Genomic DNA, 19569 nt, shown 5'->3' with positions numbered 1-19569 from the left:
TCAGAGATGCAACAAGCGAAGCAAAACCAATTTTAATAATTGAAATGATGAATAATATAATGTGACACCAGAAGAGGAAACTTACTGATGACAAATGAGGTTTTCTGATTGCCAACACAAAGAAGACATGCCAGCTATATTCATCATGCATCTCAAACTCATTTCAATATTCATAGCATCTTGCAGAATAACACATGCAGTGTCATTAATATATTCACAATGTTGAACCAACATGTAACAAGCTTACCATATTCAAAGGGAAATTCATGTTGACACCACATGCTCTACACCATCATTAACAACTGATGCATATTTTATCCATTTTCTTTCTATATCATGATTAACCCTTATATAAAGAGAGATTCAAGCACTTGGTAACATCACACAAACATTGAGCTTTACAATAATCTTAGAAGAAAAAAATAACAAACTACAATTTAAAGAGAAAGATGGCAAGCAACAAGTACCATGTTCGCTCAAATAGTTTTCCTTCTCAATCTCATCCTAACTCCACTAGAATAGTTTTCCTTCTCTAATCTCATCTGATTCAATTACCAATGGCCTTTCATTTCTTGAAGATTTGTATATTTCTTTGGAAGATCTTCTCAATATGTCATCAACACAAAAAGCCATTTCTAACCATCAAGGTGAGAAATTTGTGGAAGAGTTGTTGGATGGTTCAGTCAGAATTTTGGATATATGTGGCATCACAAGGGACACCGTGTTACTGTTGGAACACTAGTTAATTCTAGTGAAGAAAATTGGAAAGAAAAAACACTATGAAAAAACTAGTGTGTGGGTGTGACTTAAAAATGTCTCACATTGAAGAGTCACCCCAACTAGTAAGTGTTTATATATGGGAAAAGTGACCTCCAAGGGTGTGCCCTTGGGGTACCCAATTTTGTGAACGGGTGAACGCCTAAAAAAAAAATTTGATATATATTTTTTTTGTTACTTGAAAATGTTAAATTAATTAATTAATTAATTTAATCATTATCCGTAAGCGCTACACGTAACAAATAAATTTGTTACGATCTGACCCGATCCAAAAGCATATCCAGAAACTTCCGGATATATCCAATTAAGAAACAAAACGCGTTTGCTTAAGGATTAAGCAGACTTAATCCCCAAGTCACTCGTTTTTTGTTACAAACTCTCCCTATAAAAGGAGAGCTCGCCCCATTTGATTCTTTGCACCGAAAATTGACAGTCGATGCTTCCTGTGTTTTTTCCTCTCTTCTCCCTCCGACTTGTTTTTAACAAGTTTCTTCTGCTTCTACTCCTTTCTGTCCCTTCGGTATTAAGAGTGTTCTTAAGACCATAGTCCCTTGGTCTTAAGTTCATAGTCCCTTCGATAATATATGATTCTTCGGAATATAGAGTACTATTAAGATCATATTAAAGAATGATCTTAACAGTATATATATTATTTTAATAATTTTAAGGAGAAATGGTGGTATCACCATATTTGAGTGGTCGTAGTAGTGCCATATTCATGTTTTGGAGAAGTTAGAATGGTGATAACACCATATTTGAGTGGTCTCAGCACCATAATAGAATGGTAATAATATCATATTAATTTGAACGGTTTCGAATAGAGCGGTTACGTACCGTATCGAGTGGCTTCGATCAAACGATTGAGCCATATTTTGAGGGTGTAATTCTCGAACGATTTTTCTACAGTGCAGTAGTTAATCGAACAGTTGTAGCTGGGCTTGTTTTATCCTGGAGGCGGCGTGGTTGATAGTCTACCTTGCACAACTTTGGGTAGTGCCACGAAACGTCTTAAAGAGAGCGACCTGGTCGTGACTCAACCTAGTAACAACTTCGGTAGATGATAGAATTTTGGAAATTCAAATTTAACAGTTTGGAAATCCAAAAAACAACAATTTTAAGACGTTTCGATATGCTATGTCTACCGGAGAAGTTACTTATTGAGGTTAAGTTGTCCCTAAATACATTAAGGATAAATCAAGCTATAGATTTACATCTTTCGAATGAAACGATGAAGTGATTGTTGTTTCAATCAACAACACTAAAAATTTATTTGATGAAAACAATAATTTGTTACAAAACAAATTATTAGTTACTAAAAACTTATTTGATGAAAACAATAATTTGTTACAAAACAAATTATTTGTTACAGAACCAAACAAATTTAGTTTGTTACAAAACATAAAAAATTGTTTGGAGCAGAAAATAAAATAATGCAATGCTGTTATTTTGTTATGGTGAATTCTAAAAGTGTTTTGTTTAAACATTGATATCACGTACTGGTTTTCAAATCTTTAACAAGAATTGATAAAATCGCTTTAAATAATCCAAAATATGCAATAAGGAAAATAAATGGAATTGTGAAATTCTATTTATGTTTAAGAAAGAATCTGAATTTCAGATTTCTATTGAATAAGACTGAGTTGACTCAGACTTAAAGAGAGACTTGTGTACCATGCACTCTTGTGAAAAAGATTGCACTTTGATGGTATATTAAAAATTAAATTCTCCTTCTATGTTATTAGTTGTGTGATTTTAATATTTGACATATCAAAATTGATCATGAACAAGTTTAATTTTTGAATAACTTGGACTTAATTCCAACGTTATATAATTAGACAATTTTATTTATTGCAGTCAAGATATATGAACCAAAAGTTCATATAAATCAGAATTTAGAGAATTGAATCTCTAAACATAATAAATTATGATATGTGTTAATTTGAAGACACATAAATTAGAAATGATAATATGATATTTTTATCATATTTATTGATGACTGTGAATTTTAGAAAATAAAATTGATGAGCTTGAAATTTATAGAGTACCCAAGTCTAAGAACAAAAATTCTAATTAAGAAATTTTTGAAGAAAAGACAATCCAACTTGTCTTATTTTTTGAACTTGGGATTGTCTAGACTATATTTAGATCCTGGACCCCAAGAGAGTTGAACTCACTAGTAGAGCCTATGAATATGTATTCATCGGGTATGCGATAAATAACGAAACATATAGGTTTTATGACCTAAATGTTAAAGTGATCATAGAATTTAAAAGATGTCGAATTCTATGTAAATATATACCCCTTTAACTAAATAATAGTGGGGGTACTAGTGGGGGCTCTAATGGGAGCACGACATTAGTGGGGGCAAAATAAATTTCCCTTTAAAAATTAAGAACTAGTGGGGGCACTATATCTAATCACATTCATGTAATTAGAAATAGTTATGAAAACATCATACAAGATGTTATAGAACCTCAAGGAGGTAAGAAAGCTAAAATTGCTAAAGAGTATGAACTTGGTTTATACATTGGAAGAAGATTCATTAAGCCTTAAAGAAGTTATATCCTCATTGGATGCTGAATTATGGCAAGAAACAATAAACGATGAAATGGATTTTCTAGAGTCTAACAAAACATGAACCTTAGTTGACTTGTCTCATAGTTGCAAAACCAATCGGTTGTATTTGGATTTTTGAAAAAAAAAAGGAACTAAAACCTGATGGTACGGTTGATGAATACAAGGCTTTCCTTGTAGTCAAAGGTTATAGACAAAGAGAAAAATATAGACTTCTTCGACATTCAATCACTAGTCACTAAAATCATATCCATAAGAGTACTAGTCCCTTTAGCCGCCGTTTATAACTCGATAGTACTCCAAAAGGATGTGAAAGTTGCCTTTTTATGGTGAACTAGAAGAACAAGTCTATATGAAACAACCTGAAAATTTTTGCAATTCATGGACAAGAAAACAAGGTCTGTAAGTTAGATAATTATTTGAATGGTCTAAAATAAACTCCTGAGGAATGACATGAAAAATTTGACATTCTAATGTTATCGAATGAGTATAAAGTGAATGAAAGTGACAAATAATATTTGCACGATCATATGTCTCTATGAAGACGACTTGCTCATATTTGATTTAAAGATTCATGTTATGAATTATGTGAAATCATTGTTTATCAACAACATTGATAAGAAAGACTTAAATAAAAATTGAAGTAATTCTTGGTTTCAAGATTACTAGATCAGAAAAGATAACTTTTTTGATAAATCTCACAAAGTTGAGAAGATCTTAAAGAAATGTAATTATTTCACCATAAACTTGCAATCACATATTATGATCCAAGTGTAAGAACACTTGAGATGGAAAAACAGAATATACGAGCATCATTGGCAGCACTTAGGTATGCCACTGAATGTATTAGATCCGACATTGTCGATGTCGTGAAACTCTTGTGCAAGTTTACTAGTAGACGGATGGGAAGCATTGCCATGCTATAGAAAGAGTCATGAGGTGTCTTAAGAAGACTATGACTCTAAGATTACTTCACTAGGAGTAACATATTGTACTTAAATGGTACAAGATATAGAATTGAACATCTTTCAGATGAATATTTAGTGACTAGTGTTTGCACATTGAGCATCACTACAGGAGTTGTTTGTTAAAACAAATGATATTGACTCAGTCCACTATAGAATGAATCTGAGATGAGAACACTAGAGAAAACTAGTGAAGAAGCAAGTTAGCTAAGATTCTTGCTAGCTGAAATCCCTTCATGGGAGAAACCGTTACCGGCTATGTTAATTCATTGCGATAGTACCGCGGCTATTGCAAAGATTAAGAATCGTTATTACAATGGTAAGAGACGACAAATAAGGCGAAAACATAGCACGATTAGAGAGTGTATCTCTAAATGGAGCGGTTAGAGTTGATTTTGTACGTACGAATGAAAACTTAGCTGATCCTTTGACGAAAGGACTTAATAGAGAGAAAGTCCAAGAAACATCCAGTAGGATGGGACTAATGCCTATAGCCCACAAGTGATGGTAACCCGACCTACATGACTGGAGATCCCAAGAAATAGGTTCAATGGGTAAAAACAAGTCATGAAGTGGTAGAACATGCTATGAGAGAAAGAATGTAGAAAGCATGATCCTGCAGCGAAAGAAGGATGAGGTAATAGTAACTCTTAATGAGATCTATACTCTATGTAGAGTGGGGTACACAGCTACAGGAGTACCCTTGATAGACTCACCTATACGAATGTGGAACTTAGGCCGGTCCTATGGAATTTTGAGGCAGAATTCCTAGAGCATTCGTTAAAACCGGGATACACGTGCAGGGCCTTAAAACGCACGGGCTTTTAGAATACACCTATGAAAAGGTTTGTGTGTGGATTCTATGTCTGAGATAGAGTTCAATGCTGTAAGCAACTCTTGTTAAATCAGAATACCTTCCACTATGCTAAGGTTCAAGTTGTTGGCGACACCTTTGTATATTAGCAAATCTTATGGAAACGTTTTACGTTATTTCTCGAAACCATTTTGAAGTCAAGTGGGGGATTGTTGGAACACTAGTTAATTCTAGTGAAGAAAATTGGAAAGAAAAAACACTATGAAAAAACTAGTGTGTGGGTGTGACTTAAAAATGTCTCACATTGAAGAGTCACCCCAACTAGTAAGTGTTTATATATGGGAAAAGTGACCTCCAAGGGTGTGCCCTTGGGGTACCCAATTTTGTGAACGGGTGAACGCCTAAAAAAAAAATTTGATATATATTTTTTTTGTTACTTGAAAATGTTAAATTAATTAATTAATTAATTTAATCATTATCCGTAAGCGCTACACGTAACAAATAAATTTGTTACGATCTGACCCGATCCAAAAGCATATCCAGAAACTTCCGGATATATCCAATTAAGAAACAAAACGCGTTTGCTTAAGGATTAAGCAGACTTAATCCCCAAGTCACTCGTTTTTTGTTACAAACTCTCCCTATAAAAGGAGAGCTCGCCCCATTTGATTCTTTGCACCGAAAATTGACAGTCGATGCTTCCTGTGTTTTTTCCTCTCTTCTCCCTCCGACTTGTTTTTAACAAGTTTCTTCTGCTTCTACTCCTTTCTGTCCCTTCGGTATTAAGAGTGTTCTTAAGACCATAGTCCCTTGGTCTTAAGTTCATAGTCCCTTCGATAATATATGATTCTTCGGAATATAGAGTACTATTAAGATCATATTAAAGAATGATCTTAACAGTATATATATTATTTTAATAATTTTAAGGAGAAATGGTGGTATCACCATATTTGAGTGGTCGTAGTAGTGCCATATTCATGTTTTGGAGAAGTTAGAATGGTGATAACACCATATTTGAGTGGTCTCAGCACCATAATAGAATGGTAATAATATCATATTAATTTGAACGGTTTCGAATAGAGCGGTTACGTACCGTATCGAGTGGCTTCGATCAAACGATTGAGCCATATTTTGAGGGTGTAATTCTCGAACGATTTTTCTACAGTGCAGTAGTTAATCGAACAGTTGTAGCTGGGCTTGTTTTATCCTGGAGGCGGCGTGGTTGATAGTCTACCTTGCACAACTTTGGGTAGTGCCACGAAACGTCTTAAAGAGAGCGACCTGGTCGTGACTCAACCTAGTAACAACTTCGGTAGATGATAGAATTTTGGAAATTCAAATTTAACAGTTTGGAAATCCAAAAAACAACAGTTACAAATTAAAGAAAATGTTCAATAACTTCACTCTTCTCTTAGAAGGAGAAGGGGAGATTCAAGCATTGAAAAAAGTGTAGCAGAATATAAATTCTTCACAAATAAAATGAAGAAGAATGTCACAAAGTTGATCACATCTTTAAAACATAAGGAAACTAAATTTGGAGCTTCCTCACTTTTGAATCAAGATCAAGACCTTGTTGCAGTGATTACAGTTCTTAGAGAGGTCATTGCAATGAACCTGTCTGTCTTTCAATCTGTTTTGTCTTTCTTGGTTGGATCTTCATCAAAGTCAAAGGCAACCAAATGGTTGAAAGTAGCAAAGTTGATGCATAAGAGGGTAATTTGTGAACAGAACATGGAGAATTTCAATGAATTGCAGTGTGTGGAAGCATCTTTAAGAACCCTTATAAGTGAAGGTTCTAATAATGTTGCACATGAAAGATTTGAGGCTTTGGAGAATGCAATTGAAATGATAGAAAATGGTTTAGATAATGTATTTAGGCGTTTGGTTAAAACTAGAGTCTGTCTTTTGAACATAATGAGTCTATAGTTTGATAAGTCTTTGTTTTCTCTCCGATCTTCTAAATTTTAAGGATCTTTCGAGGATTGAAAATTTTGTCTCATCAATTTGTATAGATAGATACAATTTAATAGTCATACATTACAATCAAATACAATGAAAATTTTACACTCATTATTACCCTCTACTCATCTCATGTGATTATTTTCTCTATTTTTCCTTAACTTGTCTTCCAATTCAATAAAAAGGACTAATTTGTGCAAAAGATTATGTTATTCTTTTGAGAAAAATGCAATAGACATTTGAAATTGAATTATACCTTCCTTTTCTTGAGACTTTGGCCCTTAGGTTTTATCTATGATGCAAAGTGAATGATTACTCTACCTAATGTACTCATATACTATTTATGAAAAGTGGCTAGTTTCATTTTATTTGTTAAATCTTGTTTATAAAACTCAATCGACATACTTATTTTTACTCACTTATTTCTACCCAAGAGTGTGATACCCTTTTGCTCCCCTGTATCTCCAGTGCAATGTAGAATTCAAAGCTACGTAGTTTTTGAGTGAAAATGTTTGTGTGTTGATACTTTTAATGAAGATATTTTTGTTGCCATAACTTTGATAAAAAGTATTGTTTGATTTGATGAAGGGAAATGACATTTAACGGAAGAAATTGATTATGATGAGTTTCTTGATTGATTGATTTGTTTTAACAAAGTGAGTTCGAGAACGATCAATGTGTACAATTTGTGTTCTAACCATTTGTGAATTAAAAAGATGTACATCCATTTAACCGTCTTAAAATGATTTGTTTTGTTTAAATTATTTGAAAATGAGTTGTTGAACTATCAAGTTGTCACAACTTTCGTTCTAAAAGAGTAACAAAAAAAACTTGTGTTCTAAAAGATTAAAAAAATAAAAAACTTGTGTTCTTAAAACTCAATGATTTAAGAGATTTTCATCCAAATGATAATAATGAAAAAAATTGCAGTAGAAGATTTTATATCTTTTGTTGGGAAAAGGGTTAAACCCAAATTTCAATAAGAGAAGTAGTGAAAAGGGTTAAACCAAAATTTTAATGAGAGAATAGTGAAAGATGATTGTATTATAGGCTTCTCAAATTGCTCAACCTCAAAAATAAGTTAAATCTAAAAAACAATGATCGGGTCGTAACTCTTAAGAAATTTTGTACAATCGAAATTATTGATCTGATAATTTCATGTGGCTTTTGAGCAATGAGAGGGACTTATAAAGCAATTACCATATTATAGTGGAGCTTTGTCTATAAAACAAAAAAGAGTTTAAAAGCCCAGAGCCCAAACTGGATCTGTTTTAAAAATAATTAATTAATTAATTAACGAAAACAAATAAGAAAAAGAAACCCTAATACTGCAAGCTACCGTAAGACAAAGGGGGGGATTGGGGGCGGTGAATGCAAAGAAGAATATGGAAAAACAGAAGGAACCTCAACCGGCAGGATAGGGTTTAATTTGATGGCTGCATACGATGATGGTTCGATGAGGTATTCTTCTTCCTTCTCTATTTGTCTATTTGTCTTATTCTTTTAATCTCATTCTTTTGAAATGAAGATGGCTGACAGGGTTTGTACTTTGAAGTATTTAGTGTTATTTTATTTATTTTTTATTTCATTATGTAGGTAAGTTTGATGCATCATAAAGAGCTAGCATCATGCAAAAGTGTTTTGATAGACTCATAATCAGAGTGCCTATCCAACTTTTCTGAAACCTTTTTTATTAGATGTCGCAACCAGCGCCGATGTCGATCAAAGATGTCGATCAAAGACATTGCATTTTGTCATTGCTCTACAATGGTCGGTAAGTATAGAATTTGGTGCATGTTCATTTATAGGTTCTAATCATATTGTGAATGATCAATAAAAAGTTTTAGTATACTCATTTGACAAAAGGTGCAACCCAACAGAATGGATTGACACGATGATTTAGTTCAACAAAAAGAGCAAAATATATGTCATATTTGTTTGTTAAATAAGTTAAAAGTTATGACTTATCCAAATATTCATAACTAGCATTACATCTCACATCTGCCAAACATACATTTTGCTATTGACTTTTACCATCCACATCTATTTCATAATAAAATTGACTAATGATTTTTTGCATTCTAACAAAATAGTTTTGAATATCTTCAACATCTTATATCCCAAGTTCGCCTTACTTTATCTATATAGTTTCTGCAATCTTTTTCTCTAAACTAAGATTATCATATCCATTTGCTTCAACAACCATAGATAAAAAAATGTCTACTAACTTAAATCCAGCTTGATTGTTAAGCTCTAATCTCATTTTTGTATGAGAGTCCAAATTCTTGTTGCATCTAAAATATCTTGACTTGGTTGGCTTAGTTCATGATTATTCTTAACAACAACTCTTGATATTGTTATTGTTCCATCTAAAGACACACACATTCACTCTAGACTTACATTGTGTTCGTGTGATAGGATTTGGCTTCAAAAGATTCTTTGAATTGCTCTTATAACTTCATGGACGGCTACATGGTAGAGTAAAGTATTTTTTTTCCATCATCTCTATTTTTTGAACTTATTTTACCAATTCCAAAACCCAAATATCTAGCATAATTTTTGTAATACTCGACAATTTCTTGTAAAGAACTAAATGTCATTCCAACCATAGTTCATCATCTTCACAAACAATATTTGCTTCTAAATTATATCGCAGTTTTCATCTATGTGATCAATTTACTCTTACAGCGAGGAGATTTATCACATAAATGAAAAATATGATTAAAAATTTAAAAGCAAATGTTGTCCATGAGAAATAAGAAACCTAAGGATTGGATGGAATTTAGTTCCGAAGAATAAATTATCACATATTGCAAGAATTATGTTTAATGTATGTGTTTTGGAATAGGTAAAATAAATTCAAAAAATGCAAATGATGGAAAAAGTATTATACTCTAGCATGTAGTTGTGTAAGAAGGTATATGATTAATTCAAAGAAACTTTTGAAGTCAAATCCTATCACAAGAGCACGATGTAAGGCTAGAGTAAATGTGTATGTCATTAGATAGAACAATTACAATTTCAAGAGTTGCTCTCAAGCATAATCATGAATTATGCCAACCAAATCAAGATATTTTAGATGCAACAAGAATTCTGACCCTTGTATAAAAAGGAGGTTTGAGCTTAATGGTCAATTTGCGATTAATGTAAGCAGACATTTTTGGGCAATTGTTGTTGAAGCGAATGGATATGATAATCTTACACTTGGAGAAAAAGATTGTAGAAACTATATAGACAAAGTAAGACCGCATCAGCTTGACACAAGAGATGTTGAAGCTATTCAAAACTATTTTGTCAAAATGCAAAAGAGAAGTAGTCAACTTTATTATGTAATGGACGTGGATGACAAAAGTCATTTGTGAAATGTATTTTGGGCAGATGCAAGATGTAGGGCGGCTCATGAGTAATTTGGTGAATTCGTAACTTTTGACACCACTTATTTAACAAATAAATATGACATGCCTTTTGCCCCCTTTTGTTGGAGTAGTAAATCATGGTTAATCAGTTTTGTTAGGTTGTGCCCTATTGTCGAATGAGGATACTAAAACCTTTTCTTGGTTGTTCACAACTGATTTCGTGGAGAAGTAGACAAAAATGAATGATAAACCATCATCATGAGGGACATTAGTGAACCACTGTTTTGGGACATGAGAGTTGAAAATGATTGTTGCAGACTTGCAACAACTATTTATTTTGTGTTAAGTGGTTATGACACGACAGCTTACATTTACAATTGTAGCAGTAAGGATGATAATTGGAATCTAGACCTTCTTCTGTCATATATTGTTGCAGCAACTATTTATTTAGCTTTATTTTATGTTAAAAATTATAATAGATTTGTTGTTGAAATGGTCATTGTGGATTACTTTTGTCTCTGTACATTTTGGTAGCTTTTGTCATTTTCTTTGATCGAGTCGAAATGGTGTTGCACTATGATGACTGATGAGGCTTGATTTTGTGATCTGCTAGTCGAGTTAGCTTCTGTTTCATGCATGTTTCAGTGGTTTTAGCAGGTATGGTGTGTGAGTGACCTTGAGTTTTGGTGTATATAAGAGTATTTTTAGTAGGTTGTGTTCTTTTGATCTTCCTACTTTATGCAGTGTTGTTGTGTGTTTGAGCTTAATCTCGGGTTTGCATTGTGCTTTGAGTGAGCTGTTCTAATAGAATTTGCCGTTTCAAATAAAAATTATAAACGAGTACATAAACGAGCCAGCGTCTTAGCGAATTTTATCGAATTGCATTGATAGAGGATTAAATAAACATCTCTATAATTGGTAGGTACCTGTTTGGCACAAAAAAGATTATACTTGTAACAATTTCCATAAGTTTAGACAAATAAACAACATGACAATATGACTTCGCAAGGTTCTAATAGTAGTTCAATAACAATTCTAATGTGCATTGTCAATGCACAAAAATTCAAAGATAAGGAAACTCAGATTTCAGACCATATATGATAAATAAATTTGAACCAACCTTAAATTTGATGGTTTTTCCAATGTGTTGCAGACTCTATAAGCATCCTAAAACAGTGCAAGAAATGTTTGGCAGTCATAAATTCTTGAAGCATATATCAAAGAAGTCACGATTTTTAGCCATAAACCTTCCTAGTTCACTCTCTTTATAGCAAAGATTCACACACAATCTCCAATTTGTAAATATATATATATACATATATATATATATATATGTATACATATATATATATATATATATATATATATATATATATATGTATACATCTATATATATATATATATATATATATATATATATATATATATATGTATATATATATACATATATATATAGGTATATATATATATATATATATATATATATATATACATATATATATATATATATACATATATATATATATATATACATATATATATATATATACATATATATATATATATACATACATACATATATATGGGTTATATATATATGGGTTATATATGGGTTATATACATACATATATCTATATATATATACATACATACATATATATATATATATATATATATATATATATACATACATACATACATACATATATATATATATATATATATATATATACATATATATATACATACATATATATGTATATATGGGTTATGCTAGAAGCCACCCATGAAGGTGTCTTTTAGCAAGTCACACCTCAAGGTGTGATTTCCACTTTTTAGTTATAACTTTGCTAAAAGACACCTTCATAAAAATTAGTTGGTGTCTTTTAACAAATGCTCATAGAATAACTTGCTAAAAGACACATTCATAAAAGGTGTCTTCTAGCAAAACCCTATATATATATATATATATATATATATATATATATATATATATATATATATATATATATGTATGTATATATATATGTATGTATGTATATATATATATATATGTATGTATATATATATATATATATATATATATATATAAGTTTTTCTCCCAAAATTGTGAGATTGTAGGGTTGCAATGGCGTCGCCTGAGGCGCATCGACAATACCTCATCGTGACGAGACCTTAAAGTTGCATGTTGAAGCGGTGTGAGACGACACTTTCATTGGTGTCAGAGGCAATTATAGAAGCCATGCAAAATGTGGTACAAGCGAAGAAAGATACCCCCTTACCTTAGAACATGGTTGCGGCAAAGAGAGCAACGTGAAGTATGTAGGCTTTGATGATGGAAGTCATTGACAATTAGGGAGGAAGAAGGATTCATCGGATCCCTAAGCATGGTAATTGAAACCGCAGTGGTGAGGTTGTTGAAAAATGCCTTAAAATTGGTCATTCTTCCATTTTGCACCTGGGCGCAAGACTTTTGCAGAAAGCATTTTTTGGCATTGTTGTTTTGTGCTCAAGCGCAAATGCGCAACGAGGTGTATAAAAAGGTAGTTTCAACACAATTTTTACAAAGAGGTGTGAGGTAAACTAGGGTTTATCAAAAAGGGGAATTCTTAGAAGATCAAAGGCTCTGAATTGAGTACTTTTGGGGTATGCTCTATAGGGTCGGGAAACAATCAAAACAATTTGATAAGTAAAATCATCGAGTCTTAGTTAGGGGTGATATTCAGTAAAAAGTAGAAACTAGGGTTAAAGTTTAATGCTAAGTTCTTGTAACCCTTGTATCTAAGAAACAATTTGATAGTGGTTTGAAGATAACTCTCTCTTTCAGACGTATGTCAAATTTAGGTCGAATTAAGCGAACAAATATCGTCATGTTTTTCCTTATTCCTCTTTATCTTGCTTTGTTGTTTGATCACTTTAATTTTGATTTATGCTAATTTTCCTCCACACATCAAAGTATTGGTTGTGGTTAATGTATTTATTGTTGAATTTTTTTTTTTTGTAAACATGAAACAGTGCAATTTTAAGCAAAGCCATATTCTTTTTTTTTTTGTATAAAGAAGGATTCATACCTTCTTTTCTTTATCTAGTAGCCTAATGGCTAAAGGTCACACATTTTAAATATGAAGAAGTAGGGTATCCCAGATTCAAACTTCGACCCCTGCATATAATATACAATCCCTACCAATTGAGTTATAAGCTCATGGGGATATTCATACTCTTTTTTTGACACCAAAGTCCAAAGTCATACTCACCCTTTATTAAGAAAATAAAATCATTACTATAGTAACTAGAAAAAAAATCATTTAATATTTATTTTTAAAATATTTAAAAGTATTTAATGGAATTCAATATTCCTTAATTAATGATTTTAGGACACAACTTATCCAGATTCCAAATTTAAAAAAGAAATTGTTTTGGGGGCCGGCAGATCTGCACCATTGAGAAATTGTCTAGCGTATTAGAAGTAATCAATCCAAGGTCAAACTTAGTAGTTTAAATTTGTTAGAATAAAATAATTTTACATGTTATTTTATTTGCTTTATTTTCATTATTTTTTGATTTATTATATTGGAATCAATTCAATTTAAATTTTTATTTACCTGTGTTATTTTCTGAATCACTCAAGCTCACGGGAACACGTTACAATACTCAAAAGGACAATGTACCGACGTTTCATTTGTGCAGTACAAAAGTACAATATATTCTTTCTTATTTTCTAACCACAAATTCCAAAACAAGATGACAAAAAATATCTCACGAATAATTTCCTCTATGATTTTCCATATCTTGAATCCTACAGCCCAATGCAAGTCCACAAAATTTTGCAACGACAAGTTTTAATAATTAACCGACCTTCGTGAATGAAACAATTCAAAAGGTACCATGAACAGTTGATAAAGTTCATTGAAGACTTCAAGATTTTAGAGACAGTGACATGAAAAATCCATTTAGTGAGGTTCCCTTTGCAACATATGTAACATGAATAGAGTTTAACTTCCAACTTTCCAATTAAAACATATTAGTTAATTGTATTGCTGGTGGAGGACGTGACAAGTGAACAACAACATTTCATATTGAAGTTACACTCAATATATATCTGATACGTATTGGTATCCGACATCGATCATTTTAATTTTTTTAAATTATTATCGGTATTTACATGTTAAAGTTGTATATGATATCTTTTTTTCAATATCGATGTTGATGGTTGATAGGGCATAGTCTTCCTTCACACGTTATATATACAATCCATTTGGCATCATAATATAAAGGATACTTATAATAGTGTTCTCTCCTTAGTCCAATTCCCTTCTCCACACATGACTAGAAGATCAAGAAACACTTTATTAGTATACATATAGGCATAAACCCTTTCTTACTATGACGAAAAGGGCAACTATGGCTACCCTCTCACCAAAGAAATCTTCTCGTTATGGTATTAGATCTATTAGCTTACCAACAAGATCACATCCAAGCACAATTAGAATTCAAGAGGAGCTAAACAAGTTTAAATCATATGAGGCAATGTTATCATCATCATCTTCCTCAAAAGTTGAAACAATTTGCTTTGGTCTATATGTTCTTGTAAACGTTTACAAGTGCATGGAAGATGTTTTGAAATTGGCAATGACCCAACAAGCATTATTCTCTCACAAATATGAGAAATGGGTTGATGAGTTAGTAGAATGCCCGGTTAGATTCTTAGACATATTAGGAGAAACTAGAGACGTTATTATGTTGATGAAAGGAAATTTTCAAGAACTTCAATCAGCACTTAGAAGGAGAAAATTTGGAGAATATGTAATTGAAAGTTATGTATCTTCATATTGGAGTTTAAGAAGAAGCATGAAGAAATCATGCACAAAATCTTTGTTTTTATTGAAGCAAATAGATGAATCATTTGGGGGGTGTTTTCCTTTAGATGTTAATCAACACATTTCTTCAATTGTGAGAGTTTTTAGAGAGGTAAGTTTGATCACAAGCTCTATTTTTCAATCACTAGTGGAATTTCTTGCTTCACCAATTTTCAAGTCTAAGGTTAACAAGTGGAAATTTGTTTCAAGAGTACTCATGAGGAAAGGTGTGTTTGATTGCAATTATCAAGAGGAAAATATTAATGAATTAGAAAAAGTGGATTTGGCACTTTGTAGATTAATGGTTATTGATAACACAAGCATGGATTTTGATGAGGTTGAGAAGATTCAATGTGTACATAAAGAGATTGAAGCTATTGTGGTTGTCATTGAAGGGTTTGAAAATGGATTGGATTGTTTGTTTAAGCACCTTATTAATACTCGTGTGTCTTTTCTTAATATTCTTTCTCCCTAAGGTTGAATATAATAGTTTTGAATTTAATTCCAATGAGGCCATATGCTTGTAATTCAGGGAATTGTATCATATTCTTATTGACATTTTCAACTTGTAAAAAGAGTTGTTTGCACATTCTCCTTCTTGTGACTTAGTTTTTGCAGATGATATTTGATTAAAAAAAACAATAATAATAATAATAATAATAATAATAGCATTAGGATAGATTTACACGGAATAAACGATATCAGCCGTTAATTAAAAATCAAACGGTTCAAATTACGCAACAGTTGAATTAGATCAGATAGACGAAACACAATTTTCAATAGTAAGTGCGTGAAACAATTACAACGCCAAATCTCCTTCCATCATGTTCTTATTTTTCTCCACAAAACATGGAAAGTTCAAGTTGTAGTCACTTTCAGAGCGTTCATAAAACATGGAAAGTTCAAGTTGTAGTCACTTTCAGAGCGTTCATTGTTCTGGTCTACTATCCAACTTATTGTAGTTATAATGTTCACAACTGTATGAGTGAATTGTTGAGTCAATTTTAGCTTTACAATTCTACTCCTTAAAATTGAAGCATTAGTGTAAAATAAATAAATTCGTCTTTTCTTATTATAATCATACTCCTAAAATTTTGAAATAGAAGAACCACACCTAAGATAAGAAACTTTGGAACTAACACAAGTGGTATCAATGAAAAAAGTTTAGATGAATTCTTACTGTGAGGTTCTGGGTTTAAACACGAGTGAAGATTCTCAACCTAGTAATATCAATGTTGTCGGTTGAGTTAAATTTTACAAACAAAATTTACGTGATTTTAAATGATTGATTATTGAATATCATGCCCAACTAACTTGTAGAGTATGAGAGTTTTCACCATAAATTTATTGAGATAACTGCGATGGTTATTGTAGCAAGTGTCAAGTAGTTGGTAAGAAAGAAGAGTAGTTTGCTAGAATTTGACATGACTGTGTGACTATGTTCTATATGTATCTCATCAGTTAACTGTAAACAATTTTTTCAACTACCACCTAGGAATAACGTAACTAAAATTATAAATAGTGAAGTTAGGAAGCAGTCGCAACAAAAAGAATTATGCATTTAATAAATATGTGATTTTGTGTGTGTGTGAACACGGTCTTAAAAAGAGAAAGAAAAAAAATGGAAAATGCCCTTAAGATTTTGTACTACGTGTGACACTCATGTGTGGCCGAGTCCGATTGCATGTCAACTCTCTTTTAACATTAGTCCCGGTCGGTGTGTTAAACGGATGGTTGAGTATCTATATATTGATATTCAAACGAAAATGTTGATAGACACCCTTTAGATATTGTACATGATACTCATGTAGTCGAGTCTTGTTGAATGTCAACTCTCTCTTATCATTAGTTATACATCATGTGGGGCCATGTAGGGCCGGATCAGACGCTAAATGAATGGCCGGATGTCTATATATGATAATCGACTTAAGGGGCCATGTAGGGCCGGATCAGGCGTAAATGGGTGGCCGGGTGTCTACATATGATAATAGACTTAAAATGAATTAATATCTTTGTTTTTTCATATGCTGAGATAATAGATTTTTTTCTTTTGATTGTCCAAGGCTGAAGTGATTGAATTGTGAGGCTTTATCCTCCCTTGTATTGCTGCAAAGTTCCTCACTAATCAGAAGCTATCGTTTGCTAGCACAATTTTTACCCTAAAAATCTATCAAAAGCTACATTCTAGTGGACTTCCCCAACCCAGTTTTGAGCAATGTGGAGGCGGGAATAGAATTTCTCGCGATTGAATATCTAATCCATCGAAGGTATCATTTTGGGCTTGGCCCAATTACTTCTACACTGTACCTGGTCTTATGCTTTTAGCCTTTTACTAATATTTTACTTTTTTTGACGTACTTTTACTAATAATTGATCAATCATTTATACAAAACGTAAAAAAAAAAAAAAAAAATTAATCATACACCTTTACTGCATCAGGCTTAGCTTAATTTTTTGACTAAAATTGTGCAAGATTACAATAACTTTTTAATTTTTATGCACTAAATTTACACATACGTCAAATCAAATTTACTATTTTGATATTTGTATATTATGTCGTGTCTAAATAGTGTAATCTTTTTTAAACATTGTAAAAATTTCTTTTGCATTTTCATTACATTCAAACTAGTTAAAAACTGGTGCTTCGCACGGGTTGAATACTGTATTTTTAAATATCTTTGTTATAAAGGATAAATTAGCAAATTAAGGGAAATAGTTGCATCTTTTTAAGAAATTGCTACCGTTCATAAATGTAAAAAACAAGCAAGCATATTGCACAAATCTCAGCTATATGTATATTTCTAAAACATTTACCAAAGCATTATAAAGATTTGCAGTCGGAAAAGAGCATGTTCTATTTTGTTCAAGAAATTAGGAAAACAACATTATAATTAACATGATACTAATTGAAACCAATGAAGTAACCAACAATGTGCAGATTAACGTTACATAATAGTTAGGTTTATAAAAGAGACTGCAAGTGTCATAGACTAACCAAAAAGGGATTTTTGCCAATATTTACATCAGACAAAATGAAAAGAACAAATGGCATCCCAAATTCAAGATAGTTTACGATTACAGTCCAAAGCGATACGTCAAAATAGTAGAAGGTCAAATAGTTCAGCAGCAAAGATCTACTTTGGAACAACTCGAACGTGCAAGTTCTTCTGTGACTTTTCGAGATCAAAGATGAACTTACCACCTTCTTCCACCACACGTTCTCTGGAGAAATTGAAGCACTACCCACCCAAGAATTTTTCATAGCTTGCTCTTTCGACAATAATGAGGCGACACTTATACTTTCTCTATATCTGGTCATCAAAGATGGTGATTGTTTTGCTGTTTCCTTTCAGAATTGTTCTTGACACCTCGTTTTGGAAATGCTAAACAGGGAAATAATTGCAATATTAGTCTAATGCATATTAACATGGATAAGGTGTATGCGAATATAGTTACATATAATTTATAAAATGAAGGTAGCATAACTGATTCTAAGATAAAGAGAATGTATCATGACTTCTAATTTATCTTCCCATTATCTTCCTATAAAGTCTAGATAAATGCATGCATGTGGATTATATGCACCCCGTTGACCAATTAACATTGTTGAAACAAATGGAAATTAAGCATCACTCCCGCATGTGCATCTATAGCTAGCACCATTTGACATTATTGCTTCGAACATTTGGTGTAACTCTCATAATACCATCCAAACTGGTTATGAATGAATTTAGTTATTTTCCCAATAGTGCTGCAGTATGTATCCTAGCACAAATTATGCACATGAAATAAAGAATAATGCAATATGTATTTTTAATTTGTGCGTAAAAAAACTCAAACCATGTTTGTGCATAAAAAAAGCAGACCTTGACTAAGTTTATAAATTCAGCAATTGGCCTAACTTGAGACAGATTGGAAAAATCGTTGTACGAAGTACGTTGAGAAGAAGCCGAACTCTGACTTAAGTTCTAACTGAAACTTTGACTTTGAGCTTGAGAAGTTTTAAAGTCACGACAACAATTCAAAAAAAATGACCAAAAAACATTCAAATCAGATTGTGAAATAATAATAAGTTACTCTAACAATGTATTGTGAAATCATAATGCAAACTTAGTAAGTCTTAAACTTCTCAACAACCGGATGATGTAGGTTGATAAACAGCCTCGAACCTGACCAATTGTTACATATATTTGGGTTGTCATCGACTACAAAATGGAAGCAAAGAACTCAAGGTAAATAGATGGTAAATGATAAAGCTACGTAGTATT

At 32.0% G+C, this 19569-nt stretch overlaps 1 protein-coding gene and 1 pseudogene across 1 annotated transcript; both read left to right on the top strand.

Annotated features, from left to right (window-relative positions):
* The first annotated feature begins 263 nt into the window (after window positions 1-263).
* Window positions 264-7213, top strand: LOC146920240 (uncharacterized; annotated as a pseudogene).
* A 7275-nt stretch (window positions 7214-14488) lies between these two features.
* LOC146920239 (uncharacterized) lies at window positions 14489-15890 on the top strand. Its single transcript, XM_085713660.1, has one exon. The coding sequence runs from the start codon at window positions 14829-14831 to the stop codon at window positions 15774-15776; it is 948 nt and encodes a 315-aa protein (XP_085569786.1). The 5' UTR covers window positions 14489-14828; the 3' UTR covers window positions 15777-15890.
* The last annotated feature ends 3679 nt before the right edge of the window (window positions 15891-19569 follow it).

Source organism: Medicago sativa, chromosome 5 (assembly GCF_051527215.1).
Source record: "Medicago sativa cultivar Bolivia chromosome 5, Bolivia_mono, whole genome shotgun sequence".
Taxonomy (NCBI): domain Eukaryota; kingdom Viridiplantae; phylum Streptophyta; class Magnoliopsida; order Fabales; family Fabaceae; genus Medicago; species Medicago sativa.
Note: the sequence above shows the minus strand (reverse complement) of the source record. Positions and strands in the feature narration are given on the sequence as shown.

Coding starts and splice junctions, on each gene's coding strand:
- LOC146920239 (XM_085713660.1), top strand. CDS start 14,829: ATGACGAAAAGGGCAACTATGGCTACCCTCTCACCAAAGAAATCTTCT.